Source organism: Pongo abelii, chromosome 3 (genome assembly GCF_028885655.2).
Source record: "Pongo abelii isolate AG06213 chromosome 3, NHGRI_mPonAbe1-v2.0_pri, whole genome shotgun sequence".
Taxonomy (NCBI): domain Eukaryota; kingdom Metazoa; phylum Chordata; class Mammalia; order Primates; family Hominidae; genus Pongo; species Pongo abelii.
The window spans coordinates 127,104,610-127,123,165 of NC_071988.2; the positions used below are offsets into that span (position 1 = coordinate 127,104,610).

At 40.9% G+C, this 18,556-nt stretch overlaps 1 protein-coding gene across 8 annotated transcripts in view; it reads right to left on the reverse strand.

The window, feature by feature from the left end:
• Nucleotides 1-16,771, reverse strand: part of PPA2 (inorganic pyrophosphatase 2) — a 112,425-nt gene extending 95,654 nt beyond the window's left edge. For 4 of the 8 annotated variants that reach the window (XM_054554237.1, XM_063723563.1, XM_063723564.1 and 1 more), the window contains exon 1: nt 16,278-16,656. In XM_054554237.1, the coding sequence (XP_054410212.1) occupies nt 16,278-16,434 (157 nt within the window). In that variant the 5' untranslated portion in view covers nt 16,435-16,656. Of the gene's footprint in view, nt 1-16,277 lie in introns of all 8 variants that reach the window. The other 4 variants (XM_002815026.5, XM_063723561.1, XM_054554238.1 and 1 more) reach the window with 3 other exon arrangements.
• Nucleotides 16,772-18,556: the final 1,785 nt, after the last annotated feature.

Consider the following 18,556-nt stretch of genomic DNA (forward strand, 5'->3'; position numbering starts at 1 on the left):
TCACTGCAGCCTCAATCTCCTGGTCTCAAGCCAGCCTCTCACCTCAAGCCTCCAGAGCAGCTGGGACTACAGGCATGCACCACCACACCCAGCTAAGTTTAAAGTTTTTTGTACAGACAGGGTCTTGCTATGTTGCCCAGGCTTGTCTTGAACTCCTGAGCTCAAGCAATCCACCTACTTTGGGCCTCCCGAAGTATAGGGATTACAGGTGTGAGCCACTGCACCTGGCCCAGATTTTGGTTTTGAAATGCCATTCTCCAATAAAAGGAACTAGGCCTCCTTGGAGAAAGGCTTGATTCTAATGCTGGAGCAAAGAATACCCAAGATGAGCTTGGAGCATCTCGTAGGGTCAGAAGTCAACCAAGTGCTCAAAAATCAAAAGACTAGAGGTATGGTAAAGGGAAATGTGAACCAATCTGAAAGAGTTCCCAAAGGCCAAAGCTGGAACAATTTGAGCAACAAAATATAAAACAAATATACATGAATCCACACTAATACAAACAAATGATAAATGAGAAGAAACAAATCCAAGACTGAGAAACTGTAACAGATTGTTAGACAGTAAGGAAATACGATGACTAAATGCAGTCTGGTATGCTGAACTAGATCCTGGAACAGAAGAATGACATTAGTGGAAAAACTAGTGAAATCCAAATAAAATCTGGAGTTTAGTTAACGGCATGTGCCAATGTTAGTTTCTTCGTTTTGAAAAATGTACAATGACAATGGTAAATGATGTTAAGATGATAATATTAGGGAAAAACTGGGGTGCGGGGTATGCTGGAATCCTGTACTAACCTTGCAGCTTAACCCAATCTAAAATTATTCCAAAATGAAGCTTATTAAACAACAACGACAACAAATAAGCCCTGGATTCTGCCCAATAAAAACAGAGGCATGGCCAGGCACGGTGGCTCACGCTAATTCCAGCACTTTGGGAGGCTGAGGCAGAAGGATCACCTGAGGTCAGGAGTTTGAGACCAGCCTGACCAACATGGCAAAACCCCGTCTGTACTAAAAATACAAAAATTAGCTGGGCGTGGTGGTGCATGCCTGTTATCTCGGCTACTCAGGAAGTTGAGGCAGGAGAATCGCTTCAACCCAGGAGGCGGAGGTTGCAGTGAGCCGAGATCGCACCACTGCACTCCAGCCTGGCGACAGAGCAAGACTCCTTCTCAAAAAAAAAAAAAAAAAAGTCATATAACTTACCAATGCAGTTAATTCCCACCAATATTTTATTTCCCCCTACCATGCTTTGTGCTTTACCTTAGCACTTATCACTAGAATTAAGTTCTGGAGTTTTTGTAGTTGTTCATTTTTGTTTGTTCTGTTATGCTTTCTACTGGATCTCTAGCATTTGGCAAAGTACTCTAGCACTTAATAGGCATCCAATATATACTTGCTGAGCAAATATCTGTTAGATAAATGTCTCTATTACTATTTTATTTTTCCCTTTAAACTGTTAACATAATATTTATTTCCCTACCTTAGCAACAAGGTAATTCCTGAAGGATGTGTGCACAAGGTAGGGGTAAAAATGAGAAAGAGCATACAAATGGCAAGTACATAAAACTTTGGCTATGGTCTATAAAGCTCTTTTCATCAGTAAAGGGACGTACTTAAAAAAAACTTCTCTTTCATATATTACATCAGATTTCAAATTCTCTGCCTGATTTTCAAAGTTATCTATGAGTAACACAAGAACACAAAAAACAAAATTACCAATTTTCTACATGATTACTTACTTTTCTAAATGTAATAGATACTAAAGTGGGCCACATTTACATGTTTTCGATTAAAATAAAATATGGTGATGGGAACTGAAAATGGTGCACTTGCTCTGGAAAACAGTTTGGCTGTTTCTTGTAAAGTTAAACATACAATTAGCATGTGACCCAGAAATCCCACTAAGTATTTAACTGAGAAATAAAAACATGTTCACCCAAAAAATCTCTATATGTTTATAGCAGCTTTATTTGGAATCACCAAAAACTGTAAACAATGCAAATGTACAACTGGTAAATGAAGAAAAACTATGTTACACTCATATAGTGGTCTTTTAATCAATGGTTTATTAATTATTCCACAATAAAAAGGAATGCACTATTGATACACACAATAAAATGGATGCATCTAAATACATTGTATCAAGTGAAAGAAGCCCAACTCAATTCCATTTACATAACATTTTGGAAAAGGCAAAACTATAGGATAAAGTGCAGATCATTGGTTGGTTGCCAGGGGCTGATGGTAAGAGAGTAGGGTTGACTCTAAAGGGGGCCATAAAAAATTTTTTGGGGAGGGACAGACCTGTTCTGTACTTTGTAATGCTGTTTACACAAATCTATGTTCTGTTAAAACTCAGAAGTGTCCACAAAAAAAGTAAATTTTACTGTACGTAATTTTAAAAATAAGTAAATATGGAGCTGAAAGACAACTAGGAGGTTAAGACATACACAGTAAGCCCTCTGCATCTGCAGATTCAAACAATCGCAGATCGAAAATATTCTGCAAATTTTAAAAAAATAAAAATACAACAATAAACAATACAAATAAAACAATACAATATAACGACTATTTACATAGCATTACAAGGCATCAGATATTGTAAGTAATTCAAAGAGGATTAAAAGTAGACAAGAGGGTTCCTTTCTCTTGGTTTCTTTCCATCCTCCCCCACCCATAAGGAAAGAAAAAATAGGAGGAGTGCATAGGTCATATGTAAATACTACGCCATTTTACATCAGGGACTGGAACATCTGCAAATTTTGGTATCCAAGGGGTTCTGGAACCAATCCCCTGCAAATACAGAGGGACAACTGTAATGTATAAATGGAAGCTCTTATTCCAAGAACAATCATCAATCTGTGATTGTCCTCTCTTCAAGTCACTAAAGTAAAAAAGGTAGAATTCTGAAAAGAAAAAAATACAATCCTTTAACAGATTACTTCAATTGTTCATTTGGGACCTATCATTGTGATAGAAATGAACAATAATTTCAGCTCTAAGAATCCAGGAAGTTACATAAACAAGGGAAGTTTGTTATCATGGGGGTAAAAGAAACTTGACAGAAAAGCTAGGCTGCCTTTGTAATTAAGAGTAAATAAGTCTAGGACACTGATTTGGTGTTAAATTTCCCTAAAGATCCAATGCTCTTGTTAACTGTGGACAAGCCCAATACTTATTAAGATGTAAGATCATATATATATATATATATATAGTTTTCTAATTGTCATTTGGAAGGTAAAAAGATTACAAATGAGTGAATGGTCTGTATTTACTGACTTACATAACCATACCTACTAGAAGCTATTTCATGAAATAGTATTAATAAATAAAAATGTAATAATGAAGAAAAAGAGTAAAAATATAACTATTTCTAGAAAACAAATATGGCCTTAGATCTCAGGTAATTATAATGCTTTAATGGGCAATATATCTATAAATTTGCACAGGAGCAACGACTAGAAAGGCCAAAAACCTGACTTCTAGTTACTCAGCTTCATAAAAGTGGCAATTGAAGAATGATGAGGTTCATAAATTTGGAAAGCAGAGCTTTATTTCTCATAAAGGGCTGCAACCTGCAAGCATGCTCAATTGAGCTTCATGCTTCTCCACAAGACCCATGTTCAAAAAACGGTGGTGTTAGCATGATCTGAGGGTGGAGTTTTCAGCTCTCTGATGTCAAAAGGTGAAGTGGAAAACATGAAAACCCTCACTGCACATTCTCCATAGATTTGCCAGAACCACTTTTATCAGGAGGGAATGCTGGTCAGTTGTTTTGTGGAAACCACAAAAGGGAGGGGCAGCAGTCAGACTTTTGGTTGGTATCACCATCTGTGGAGTCTTTCGAAAGGGCTGGTTTCTATTTAGCCCTTAGGGAAGAAAACTTATTAGCAGTTAGTGAGGGAAAGGGTATAAGCAGGCATAGTTGACCTCCCCATTCCAGTCGTGGCCAAGAACTCAGTTTTCAAGGTTTCTCTAGGGTCCTCTTGGCCAAAAGGAGACCCATTCAGTCAACTGAGGGGCTCAGAATTTTAGTTTATTTCTCAACAGTCACTCAATTTCTCTGAAGCTTGATTTGCATTAAGCAATATGTATTTACAGAGTGTTTCATATGAAAAGGACATGTACTAGATTTTGGAATACACAAGTGCTAGACAGTGATCCATGCCCATAGCTAAGACAAGACACGTTACATCACTGTCATCATCATCATCACCTAGTAAGTTTAAACACAAAGGCATCCTCTCAGCACTATTAGAAAACTAAACATTTTCCTAACGTGCAAAAGGATAAGAACTCATTAAAAGTTTTCCAGGGCCAATCATGTTGGTATGCTATTATGTTCCATTTAAAGGGTATTAAAATTCTCTAAAGGTGGACTTAAAGATATGTAGTATCTATCCTGATCCTCTACAAAATGAATGAGATAATCTATATGGTACATATGCGCTACAGACAGAGGGATATGGTATATGGAACAATCGCTGTGGCAACACATGCCGTTATTTTTAAAAAGATAGTAGAACTTATCTAGCACTAGGTTAAAAAAAAAAAAAAGGTGGTAGAACTGAAGCACACATCAGACAGCCCTTCCTCAGAACCACAGAATACATTAGTGATACATCTTAGGTTAGAACTTTCTTATCTGAAGCTCAGGCTGCTTGTTTCTTAACAATTGAAAACAAGCTATTGCCAATTTGCTTTTTAAAACACCTATTTTGCTGTTGTTAAGCCAGAGCAATGCAGGTCCATGACTGAAAAAATAATAGTTTCTACCTCTCCCCAGTCTAGTTCCACTCCTGGGAGCAACCCATTTTCAACTCTTTGTATTAGGCCTAGTGGTTACCTTCATCTTTCTAAATAGTATATTTAGTAGTTTTTGTTTATCAATTGTAGAAATTACCTACTGATTCCAATTCTGAGAGATAGTTTAGTTCAATCTATTCCACGTAAGTTCTTAATTGGCTAATGTTAATACTTTACACCTTTTTATTCCACCAAATATATTGATATGGTTTGGCTGGGTCCCCACCCAAATCTCATCTTGAATTCCCACATGTTGTGGGTGGGACTCGGTGGGAGGTAACTGAATCATAGGGGTAAGTCTTTCCTGTGCTGTTCTCATGATAGTAAATCTCACAAGATCTGATGACTACAGAAGTGGCAGTGTTCCTGCACAAGCTCTCTTCTCTTGTCTGCCACCATATGAGACGTGCCTTTCACCTTCTGCCATGATTGTGAGGCCTCCCCAGCCATGTAAAACTGTAAGTCCAATAAATCTGTTTCATTTGTAAATTCCGCAGTCTTGGGTTTGCCTTTATCAGCAGAATGAAAATAAACTAATACAGTAAATTGGTACCAGTAGGGTGCAGTGCTGCTGAAAAGATAATTGAAAACATGGAAGCAACTTTGGAACTGGGTAACAGGCAGAGTCTGGAACAGTCTGAAGGACTCTGAAGAAGACAGGAAAATGTGGGAAAGTCTGGAACTCCCAAGAGACTTGTTAAGTGGCTTTGACCCAAATGTTGATAATGATATTGACAATGAAATCCAGGCTGAGGTGGTCTCAGATGGAGATGAGGAAATTGTTGGAAACTGGAGCAAAGGTGATTCTTGACAGTTTTAGCAAAGAGACTGGTGGCATTATGCCCCTGCCCTAGAGATCTGTGGAACTTTGAACTTGAGAGAGATGATTTAGGGTATCTAGTGGAGGAAGAAATTTCTAAGAAGCAAAGCATTCAATAGGTGACTTGGGTGCTGTTAAAAGCATCCAGAGCATAAAAGTTTGGAAAATTTGTGGCCTGACAATGTGATAGAAAAGAAAATCCCATTTTTTGAGAAGAAATTCAAGCCAGCTGCAGAAATTTGCGTAAGTAACAAGGAGCCAAATGTTCATCCCCAAGACAATGATGAAAATGTCTCCAGCGCATGTCAGAGGTCTTCACAGCAGCCCTTCCCACCACAGGCCCTGAGGCCTAGGAGGAAAAGGTGGTTTTGCCGGGCTCAGGGTCCCTCTGCTGTGTGCAGCCTAGGGAGTTGGTGCCTTGCGTCCCAGGTGGTCCAGCCATGGCTAAAAGAGGCCAAGGTACAGCTCAGGTTTTTGCTTCAGGGGGTGGAAGCCCCAAGCCTTGGCAGCTTCCAAGTGGTGTTGAGCCTGCGGGTGCACCGAAGTCAAGAACCGAGGTTTGGGACCTCTGCCTAGATTTCAGAAGGTGTATGAAAACGCCTGGATGCCCAGGCAAAAGTTTGCTGCAGTGGCAAGGCCCTCATGGAGAACCTCTGCTAGAGCACTGTGGAAGGGAAATATGAGGTTGGAGCCCCCATACAGAGTCCCTACTGGGGCACTGCCTAGTGGAGCTGTGAGAAGAGGGCCACTGTCCTCCAGACCCCAAAATGGTAGGTCCACCAATAGCTTCTACCATGCACCCAGAAAAGCCGCAGACATTCAATCCAGCCCATGAAAGCAGCAAGGAGGGGGACTATACCCTGCAAAGCCACAGGGACGGAGCTGCCCAAGACCACAGGAACCCACCTCTTGCATCGGCATGACCTGGACGTGAGACATGGAATCAAAAGGAGATCATTTGGAGCTTTAATATTGGACTGCTCTGCTGGATTTTGGACTTGTATGGGGCCTGTAGCCCCTTTGTTTTGGCCAATTTCTCCCATTTGGAATGTTTAATTTACCCAATACCTGTGCCCCCATTGTATCTAGGAAGTAACTAAATTGCTTTTGATTTTACAGGCTCATAGGTAGAAGGGACTTGCCTTGTCTCAGATGAGACTGTGGACTGCAGACTTCTGAGTTAATGTTGAAATGAGTTAAGACTTTGGGGGACTGTTGGGAAGGCATGTTGGTTTTGAATGTGAGGACATGAGATTTGAGAGGGGCCAGGGGCAGAATGATATGGTTTGGCTGTGTCCCCACTCAAATCTCATCTTGAATTCCCACATGTTGTGGGAGGGATCCTGGTGGGAGATAATTGAATCATGGGGGCAAGTCTTGTTCTTGTGACAGTGAGTAAATCTCATGAGATCTGATGATTATATAAAGGGGAGTTTCCCTGCACTAGATCTCTTGTCTGCCACCACATGATACATGCCTTTCACCTTCTGCCATGACTGTAAGGCCTCCCCAGCCATGTGGAACTGTAAGTCCAATAAACCTCTTTCTTTTGTAAATCGCCCAGTCTCAGGTATGTCTTTATCAGCTGCATGAAAACAAACTAATACAAATATATAGTATTTCTTAACATCAATAACCTGCCTTTTACCTCCCTTTCCTCATTCTTCTAATTTTTGTCTTCTGCATATTTATTTTTTCATATCAAGGCTCATAGAATGTTCTGTAATCATACTGAATTTTCTATGCATTTCCTATTACATATATCAAAAATTTCTCTTAGACAAGAAAAACCTGGAATGCTCATTAAAATGCAGATCCCTGAACCACCATCCTACATCTAGTGAATCAAAATCTCAAGGAGGAAGAAATGAATATCTGTATTTTTAGCAAACATCCCAAATAATTCTTACACTCACGTGTGTGAGAAGCGCTGTCTATGTGTTTATTTTTGGTGAGGAGGATGCTATAATTAAATTTCCTTTTTTGGTTCAGCTTCTATTTTTCTTCATGCTTCTAATTATCTTTCTTACATTGTCATAATCACATCTATAAATTATTCCAATGCCTCATGGATATCATCAAAATTATGGAATCCTCTCTTTACCCAAAGAGCTCCTTCAGGAACCCTCTATCCTCAGGCTGCAATATGAACTGGATGCTTTCTGGGCATCCTAAGACTGCTTCTTTGCTCTCCAGTGTAGATCTATCATTTTCTGGATCCCATGCATTCATGTTTTTTGGTTTACTCGTCTTGCAGAAGCATATCCCTAATAAGTGTTCTGTAAGAAGGATTGCATGTGAGGCCAATTTTTCAAGTTGTTAAATGTCTAAAATGTCTTTACTCAGTTCTCACTCCAGATTGACAGCTGGCTGGGTAGAGAATTCTAGGAGGAAAACTCTTTTCTCTCAGAATTTCAAAGGCATTACTCCAGTCTTTGAGCATTCAGTGTTGCAGGCCTGTTATCTGACCACCCCCCAGCCCCCGCCCCCAGCAAGACATGTGGGATCCTCTCAATAGCTGTATAATAATGTGACTGGGGGGGTCAGAATACTTGGGTCCTTCAATTCTTAGATTTTTTTCTATTATCCCTTTTACAATTTCTTCTCCATTTTGTCTGTTCTTTCTTTCTGAAACCCATATGAGTCAAATGTTGGTCTTTCTGGATTCAATCTCTGTGTCACTTCTTCTTGCCTCCTTTTTCTATCTCTGACATTTTGTTCTACTTTCTGATAGATTTCTTTACCTTATCTTCTAATTCATCTATATTCATTTATTTAGGACTGCTGTAACAAACTACCACAAACTTCGTGTCTTAAAACAGAACATCATTCAACCCACTACACCTTCTACTGAGTTACTTGTTTTAACAACTTATTTGTTAAAGAGGTCTTGGTTTTGATTGCCATTTCTTCACAGCCCACTCTTCCTTTCTTTTATAACAGATGTAATAGAGAACACCCATTTGACCTTCTAAAATTCAAGTTTCTTGTTTTTCCCATTTAATTTTTAAGTTTTCCTTAAATTCATTCAGTAAATATTTCTTGAACATATGCACTGTACTAAGCATGGTTCTAGATACTAGATACAAACCCCAATTCCCCGTTCTTATGGAAATCACATTCTAGTTGGGGTGCAGAAGCAATGATTATGTGTTTATTCTATCACATATCATAAGCACTATAAAGATAAACAAATTAGGGAAAGTGAAGAATGAATAATGGAAGCATTACCAATGGCAAATCCCTATGGCTCTGCAACAATCTCAATTCTTGCCTCCTCAGAAGAAAGAATTCAACTGAGGGGCAGAAGGCAGAAGGAGAGGCCAAGGCAATTTTAGAGATGGAATGAGTTTATTATAATAAAAGGCTTTACAGCAGGAACAAAGGGAAGGAAGGTACACTTGGAAGAGGGCAAAGTGAGCAACTTGAAAAGACAAATGCACGGTTTGACCTTTCAACTTGGGGTTTTATATGTTGGCATACTTTCAGGATCTTGTGTCCCATCTCCCCTGATTCTTCCCCTGGGGCAGGCTGTCTGCACACACAGTAGCCTCCTAGCACTTGGGAAGGGGACCATGTGCAACGTGTTTACTGGAGTTGTACACATGTTCACTTGAGGTGTTCTTCCCTTACCAGTCGAATGTCCCTAAGAGGTCACATACCAAACTCTGCCATTTTGCCTCTTAGTGCAAATGCTTGAGCCCACTCACCCAGTTCCTGAGATCTCATGGGAAGCTGCTGATCACCAGCTTCAGGTGCTTCTGTTTATTTGGAGATTGCCTTTCCCTGGTGCAGGCTGCAACCAATTAATATTTTAGAGAAACAGTTAACAACTGCCTGACCATCACCTGATGTTTGCCTGTCATTCCTGGTGTGTGTTGAGGGAGGGGAGCCTTCCTCTGCCCTGCTCATGCCTGACTAGCTACCTACTGTAACAGAAGGAGTAATATTTGACATTGAATGGTCAGGGAAGATCTCTCTGGTGGGTAACAGTTCAGCACAAATCTGAATGAAGTGAGGGAAGAGATCAAGTGGACCTCTAGGGAGGAGCACTGAAGGCATAAAAAGCACAGGTGTGCAGAGGAAAGAACATACATGGCATGTCTGAGAAACAGCAAGGAGGCCAGGATGGCAGGAGGAAAAGTGGCAAGCAATGAATTCAGAGAGGAGCCCAGTATTAGATCCAGTAGGACCTTACATGCTATGGTACATATTTCAAAAAATTTTTTGAGTGAAATGGAAAGCCACTGGCATTTTCAGCAGAGCTTGGACATTATCTGACTTACATTTTAAAAGGATGAAGGTGATTGCTGTATGGAAAGTAGACTATATGGGGCTAAGGGTAGAAGCAGGGTGAAGAATCAGGAGGTTACTACAACTTATCAAGGGAAAGATGATGGTGAAACAGAGAAAGTGAGAAGGGTGGAAGTGGAGAGAAGGAACTGTCTTTTGGTACATTTCAAAAAATTATGCTAATGAGTTAGCTGTGGGATAAGAGTAAAAGGTGACAAGAATGATTCCCAGGTTATGGGTTAGCAACTAAAGAGAGAAAGAAACAAGTTTGGGGGGGGTGGGGGGTCAGGAGTTAGGTTTTGTACTGTTAATCTTGAGTTGTATCTTAAACATTTAGGTAGAAATACAGAGTAGAAAGCTGGATGTGTAAATTCTGAGTTCAAGAAGAGACTAGTGCTAATGTTATAAATCGGGGAATCCTAAACAGCGTCTAACACTATGGGACCTGATGGGATGGCCCAGAGCAACAGCAATGGTCAGCAAACTCTGGCTTATGGGCCAAATCTGTCACATGGCCTGGTTTTATTTTTGTAAATACAGTTTTATTGGAACATAACCACAGCCATACTTTTACTGTCCATGGCTGTATGTTACAATGGCAGAGCTGAGTAGTTGTGACAGAGACTGGATGGTTTGCAAAACCTAAAGTATTCCTTACCCGGCCCTTTACAGAAAACTTTGCCAACCCCTGCCCTAGAGAGGCAGTATAGATAGAGAAGTGGGCTGAGGATTGAGCCCTGGGCATTTCAAAGGCTAGAGTTCAGAAATATGACAAAAGTTCAGCAAGGGAGAATGTGAAGGAGAAGCATCAAAACTAAGACAAAGTGACTTCCCAGAGGAATGCAGTTTCCTCTGCGAAAGACAAAAAAAAAAAAGTGTTTCAAAGACAAAGTGATCAACTGTAAAAAGTACTGCTGATCGGTCATATGAGGACTTCAAACTGACCATTAAGGTCGCAGCATGGAGGTGACAGGTAGCCCTGACAAAAAGCAGTTTGGTAGAACAGTAGTGATGAAAGCCAAAGTTAGGTGATCCTTGGCTATTTGGTTTATATTAAAAAGACTAGAAAAAAATGACTGGGAACTCTGTGTTCCCACAGAGATGAATGGGTAGGAGGCTGGCTGTTATGCTGGGGTCCCCAAATACCAGCATGCAGAGTACTGCTGGGGCACCAACACCATCAGGGGTCCTACTTCCCTCTCAGCTCTTCATTCAACTTTTACAGTTGGAACTAGCACAACCCTCATGCATTAGACCTGCATGGGAAACATTTGTGTACTATTTGTAATACAACTTAAACTAATCCCCCCGTGTTAAGTTCTACATCCATCTAACTCTCTATCCTATCTTATATCAACACACCCACAACCTCTCTGAGGTTCTGCAGCAGCTCGGCTTTTCCCTAAACTACCTCCCCTGAACACATATACTTAAGCTGGGACTTCTTCCACACTGCTTCATTGATAACCATATCTCCATTGGTTTTTTAATCTTTTATATATATTTCAAAATCTCAAGCTTTGGTGGCTCCTTCTTATCTGTTGTTTTAGGGTTACCCTTTCTTACCCTCACTTACTATCACTTTAATAGGATATTTATTATAGGGGGAAAGAGATAAATGATCGTAGTCACTGTGTCATTTTTGCCTTGGTATTTCACTGTCATCAAAAATCAGATTGTGTCCTTAGGCATTAATTGCTAACCTCTATCAGGCCCATCAACCTACATGATATTGCCAAACAGTGGTCAAAATTTTCCCTTCAACTGGTCTGAAATTAGATTTTATTCTAGCATTTTCTAAGTTATCTATGTGATTCTTTCTCTCACAAGAGCAAGTTGTATCAGGATGAAAGTTTATTACTTACACTAGAGCAAGTGAGAAAATTGAATGGAATGTGAAAACCATACCTAATTTTATGTATCTATACCAGACAGCTAAATGTATGCCATATACCAACATATGATTACACACTACTACAAAACCACTTATAGAGATTCTTACTGGAAGCTTCAGCAATGACTAAAGCTAGCTTTATTTTCTGATAAAAAGATTAAGAAATGTAAAGAAGCCTAAAAACTTCAATAAAAACGCTTCCTCTGTTCCATATAGTTCACACAATTCCTATTTCACAGCATTGATACAGGAAACGTTTAAGGTTTTAAGGACTGAAAAATCAAATAAAATACCTTTTCTATATTCACACAAAACCCATTGTGTTCCATTATATCAGCTGAAGTTCTATGATATAGGCCAACTTTAAAAAGTTACAGAAACTCATATTTAAGACTCAAACATATTTTGTGGATTATTCACGGGAAGTTCTCTTTTAAGTCCAAAGATACAGCACTTTCAATGGCAGATTACCCCTACTACTCAAATGACGCAAAGAAAACCTACAGCAATTTCAACACAAGCACATGCTTACTATAAGTGACAAAGCAAATTAATTTTAAAGAACTGCTTGGTTCATTTCCAGACTAAATAAAAGCAACTTGAATTATCCACAGCACTCTTTCTCTAAGTAACCAGTTGCCTATCCCATAATAACAAAATTCCTAATTATGGAAAGCATAGCTTTTCCCTATCCTTTGAGAAAAGTATGAAACCTAAAATAAAATTTCAAGTTATTAACAAAACAAACAAAAACATGCAAGATATCAAAGGAATACTGGCATGCAGCATTAGGTCTTTGGCTCAATATAATTGAGTCTAACTTCATTATGATTTCACAGCTAATTTAAAAGACTGCAAGTACCCACTAAAACTTTAAGACATAGGAAGCCGGGCACAGTGGTGCATGCCTATAGTCCCAGGTACCCAGGAGACAGAGGTGAGAGGATCGCTTGAGCTGGGGAGGTCAAGGCTGCTGTGAGTCGTGACTGCACACTGTGCTCCAGCTTGGGCAAAAGCGTGAGACCCCATCTCTAAACAAACAAACAAACCAAAAAAATAAAATAAAACGAATAAACAACAACAACAAAAAACCTTCTGAAACCTATAAATTAGCAGGAACACTTCAAAATAATCAACTGTATCCACATCACCTTATTTTCTCCCTTCACAGAATGTAATAATGATTTTAGTCTAGTGTCTTAAAGTCAAAAGGGAAAAATAAATAACATTTATTAAATACCTATCATGTGTGAGACACTGATAATTACACACATAGTCTCATTAACTGCCACAGCAAATCTATAAAATTACTAGTGCTATCCCCATTTTATTTATGGAGAAACTGAAACTGAGCTACCAGATGTCATCTGAAGGTAAGGGATGCCTCTGGTTAATTCAGTCGAGTGCCTTGTCCAAGATGGTAAAGTCAGGACTACAACTTAAGTGGTTTGACTATTAGTTTAGAACTGTTATAGCACAGTTTCTTCTGTAAGTTGCAGAAATCATAACCCTGATGTCACTAAGATGTTAACAAATGTTCTGAGAAATAAATACTCTGTGGTTCAGGTTTCGGAGAAGTTATATCCAAATTTTCCAGAACTTAAATAGGCAAATTACTCTTCAAAAAAGCAATAAAATGGGAAGTGTTCTAATTTATTAAACCATGAAACCCTCTGTTTTAAAGAAAACCTAATAATACACCATGGGATGCTTGTGTTCAACTAAGCAGTCCAGAAAATGATCATCTGGTCCAATCTCCTCATTCCATGGTTTAAAAAAATGAGATACAGGGAGGTGAAGTGACAGCAAGATACTAACAGGGTCAGGGCTGGCACCAAGGAGACCTGATGATTCCCACCAGGATACTCTTTCCCCTAATCATCCTGTCTCACTCTTTCTACAAAGTTTAACACCAATTTTTTCTTTAAGTATTACATCAATCATTAATTCTGATTTTACTGAATGACAGTAAAGAGAAACCATTTACAGACATGAAGCTCGAAAATGTTCTACCTCCCAATGCACTAGTATTTCAGAGACTTGGAATATATTTGGAAATGTGGAAAATGATTACACTTTAGTAACACTGGTAACAATTTTAGACCAAGTAGTACTACACTCATATTTTTCTTTGAAGTGAGACATTAGTCCACCCTAGTACTGCATACAGACACACTGAGTAAAAAATATCCAATCTGTGATCATCTTTATAAATGGCAATTTATCCGTTGCTTTCCCCTTACCCCATTCACCCTAGAGTGGCTTCCTTTCACTTTGCCCTACCCCTTCGAGCACGTAGTAAACAGTCCTGGCCAGTGATGCCATCTGGCGGTTAGTTCAGAAATTGTTTAACCAACACACCTTCCAATCAGGATCTTACCATCGGGACCCTCTCCAAAACCACACTCCCCTTTCTTCCAATTTTTGCCCATTTACCTTAGTAAAATCGGTTTTTCTTCTTTCTTGCCCTGTTTATCCAACTGAATGAAAAATATATTTTATTTGTGGCACTCTAATTACAGAAAAATCATGAGTCCTAAGTACATTTGCAGCTAAAGAAACAAACCAACAATAAGAGGCCAACATACTCCCAAAAATGCCCCCATCTGACATCCTGTCTTAATAGAGACTGTTAGAATCTCCATTATTCATCCAATGCCTTCAGGGAATACCAGTGCTGAGGACCTTGAGGATCATCACTTCAAGGTCAAATGCTTCATTTTACAGCTGAAGAAACTGGCTCTGTGAGAAAGAACTGAAGTAACCACCCACCCAACAGCACACAGCGAGTTAATGGCAGAGCCAAGATTATGGCCTAGGACTCCCCATTCCAAATCCGGTACTGGGTCAACTACTCTGTGCGCTCCAGGTTTCTCAAGCCTGTTTTTGCTCAACCAGTGTATTTACTTTTCCATAATTAATTATAGTAATATTGTGAATCTCTGTACTATGCCTAACAGTGTCTAGCACACTTCATAAATATTTATTGATTATTTGGGTATCTATTAATTACTGTACTTATTGCAAATCTAGAATACTTGCAGTAGACAGGCCTTTTTTTTAATCGGCTTAAAAAGCGAATTGCCACTTTATAATTTTTTCTATGACTATTCCCATTAATCATCATATGGTAACCTTTTAAAACACAATCCATTCAGAAATTTGAGACTTCCTGTTCACCTGATTAGTCTTAACCAAAGATAGAAGAATATATGTGGCATAGGGTGAAAACTGCAACCAATTTTGAAGAAAATAAAAATTCTAGTACTAGTTGCATTATAATCAGACGACTTCAGGCAAACTCTTCTTTCCCACAAAATAATCCTCGACCCTAAATTCATGTAGCATAACTGCAAATCTCTCATAAATTACAAACATCTATAATGATTATAGGTATTAATAATAGTAATTTATATTTTAAGCCCTGTGACTAATCACTTTACATATATAATGTCATGTAATTCTTGCAGCCCTATTTTACAGATGAGAAAAAACAAGGCTTAGCAACTTAAACTCGTTCGGGGGTCACAGAGTTAAGACGTGAAGAACTCGAGGGCCTGCTTAGAACTGAAAGCCTCCGAGCCAGTGCTCCGAAAAGGGGAGCGATAATGCAAGGCCCACTTTGATACCACCACTCCAAGGCTCTGCAGTCAGTGGGGCGTGAAGGCAAGCGACCAAGATCGCTATTTTCAGTTACGGTTAACGTGCACAGTGAAACAATGGGGTACACGGAACAATGAGTCACGAAGACCTGGGTCCTTTCTCTGAGCTGGGCAACTCAGGGACCCCCCCCGAAGTCGCTTAGCCCTCTGGGCTTGTTCAGCTTGCGGAGGAAAAGGGGCTGCTCCGGAGCCAACGAGGCTTTGGATGGTGGATCACACTCAGGGGGTAAACTTGTGCGTAGCCAAGTCAAGCTTCTGGGAAAGAACCTTCATCAGAGTCCCTCCAAAAAAAGAAGACGCGCTGGATTAAGCATCCGCAAAGTTCCGCGTGCCTCTCCGACGTCATGGAGCTCCCGCAGTAGGAGGTTTCTTACGCCTCTAGGAAGGCCGGCGTGTGGGCGGGCTCTGCCTTCCCTTCCTCACTGAGTTGTGTGAACCGGAAACTGCGGCCGGGCCGGCTAATGGCTGCGGGCCGCCGCGGGGTGGCCGCTTGCACTCTGCCTACCCCTGGGGGAGGGCGGCTGGCAGGGCACAGGGCGCTATCTACCCCCCAGCCGGCAGCCCTGCGCCTCTGCGCTCCGCTTTGGGGTCTTGATCCGCCGCCTCCTCGCTGGCAGTTCTCGTGACTCGGTGCGCGCTCCCGCGGGAAGGAAGGTGGCCTGGACAGCGCGGCTACCGCTGAGGGCCCCAAAAAGAGAGAGGGGAGACCGCGCGGGGCGTCCCAAGTGTCCCCCATTCCATCCCCCACCCAGGTTTCTCCGGTGCGCCGCTCGGCGAACCTCCGGGAGCTACTTACTAAAGAAGAGGCGGTAATTCTGCGAGCAGGGCTGGCCGCGCTCCTCAGTGTGGTACAGGGCCATAGCACGGCGCGACCCGGTCCCTGCACTGGTCCCCAACCGCAGGCACGCAGCGGCTGGGGCACCCGTGCGCAGTAGCCGCAGCAGCGCGCTCATGGCGTCAATGACGGTCCGGCTGTGCGCGCGGAGCTACCTGGGGGCTCGGCCGGGCCGCACGCCGGTGCCCCCTACCGTCCGGAGTCATCCCTCCCGCCCCGACGCTTGGGCTGCGATCCTGGTCCCTGCCAGTGGAATCTGGGCCACCAGCCAGTTGTGCGCACTATGCCCTCAGGGAGGCCGCAGCTCAAAGACGAGTGACACAAGACCCACCACCCCGAAGAGCTCACTGCCACTCGTTAATTCATACATTTATTCATGTCTTCGTTTATCCCGTCAAGATTTACTATCATGATTTTTTATTATAGTGATATAATATTGAGTGATTACTCTGTGCCAGGAACTGCTCTAGACCCTGTCCAATATAGGAGATGAGCGCACATGCACGCAAAGACATCACTATAAGACAAAATGATCAGGCCACCAGGTGAAAACGTGACGTTGACACCGACTTATAGAGCAAAAAACCCTAAGTAGCTTACTCAAATGCAATCTTCTCCATGAGGCCATTTCCTAACCCAGTAGAGATTATTTATTCTTTCTTTTATTTTATTTTTTGTTGTTGTTGTTTTGTTTTTGAGACGGAGTCTCACAGTGGTTGCCTGGGCTGGAATGCAATGGCACAATCTCGGCTCACTGCAACCTCCGCCTCCTGGGTTCAAGCGATTCTCCTGCCTTAGCCTCCTGAGTAATTGGGATTACAGGCATGCGTTACGACGCCCAGCTAATTTTTGTATTTTTAGTAGAGGCGGGGTTCCCCATGTTGGTCAGACTGGTCTCAAACTCCCGACCTCCGGTGATCCGCCTGCGTTGGCCTCCCAAAGTGCTGTGATTACAGGCGTGAGCCACCGCGCATCAGCCAGGAGGGGTGGCACACGCCTGTAGTTCCAGCTACTTGGAAAGCTGAGATAGGAGGATGGTTTGAGCCAATATCCGGGAGAATGGATATTGTAGAACAACCAGTAGTCTGCCACAGTGTCATTTTATTTTTTTCTAGTCCATCTTCTTTGGGACTATCATCATCTAGGCTACTTTCCTACTGGGCACCCAGGTTCTTTCAGCGTCTCCAATTATCGCGTGATCATTAAAATTGAGATACTGATCTACCCAAGTTCCAGAAAGGATTCCTAGGAGATATTGTGACTAGCTACTTAGAGACACTCTACTAAGATTATAGATCCTAAAATGTTTTTGTCAACAGTGGTAGGTTTGTAATGTGTCAACTTGAATAGGCATAACTATAAGGCAAATGCTCCCATAAAAAGGAGAGAAAATCTCTTTTGTGCATATATCACAGAGTTGTATAATTTTTTTGTTTACGTTGGAAAAAAAGCTTAATTTTTCTATTAACTTTTGAAGATTAGATATTTAAATAAGACAAATTCCTATGGAGGCAGGGTTGTGGGAATGATCTATGGATACTTACAAGTATCCAGGCTGGGCGTGGTGGCTCATGCCTGTAATCCTAGCACTTTGGGAGGCCGAGGTAGGAGGATCACTTGATCCCAGGAGTTTGAGACCAGTAGCCTGGGCAACATGGTAAAACCCATCTCCACAAAAAATACAAAAATCGGCCAGGTGGGGTGGCACACGCCTGTAGTTCCAGCTACTTGGGAGGCTGAGATAGGAGGATGGTTTGAGCCTAAGAGGCGGAGGTTGCAGTGAAGCCAAAATCATGCCATTGCACTCCAGCTTCTGCAACACAGCCACACCCTGTTTAAAAAAAAAAAAAGTTATCTATTGAGATAATCCAGCATAAAGTTCTGAGGTTCCTCTTGCTAATAGCTTTTCTTAACTCTGGCAACATATTTTATTAGTAACTGACAACAAGTTATATGCATCCTGATTTGAAGAAACCAACAAAGATACTAAACGTTTCTGAATATAAATGTTTACTTAAAATGAAATCTTGACACTAACTTGTTAGTTTGTAAATTACATCATAAAATGTTACCAAGTTATCATGCATTCAGAAAAGAAAACGCTGACTTTTGTTAAGTAGGTTTACATTTATTTTTAATCACTTACATTTCCATCTTTCATTCTCTACAGTTTACTGGAATATTTGAGAATCAAAATTAAAAATGCATAATATAAATGATAGGAAATAATAGGTTTCAGG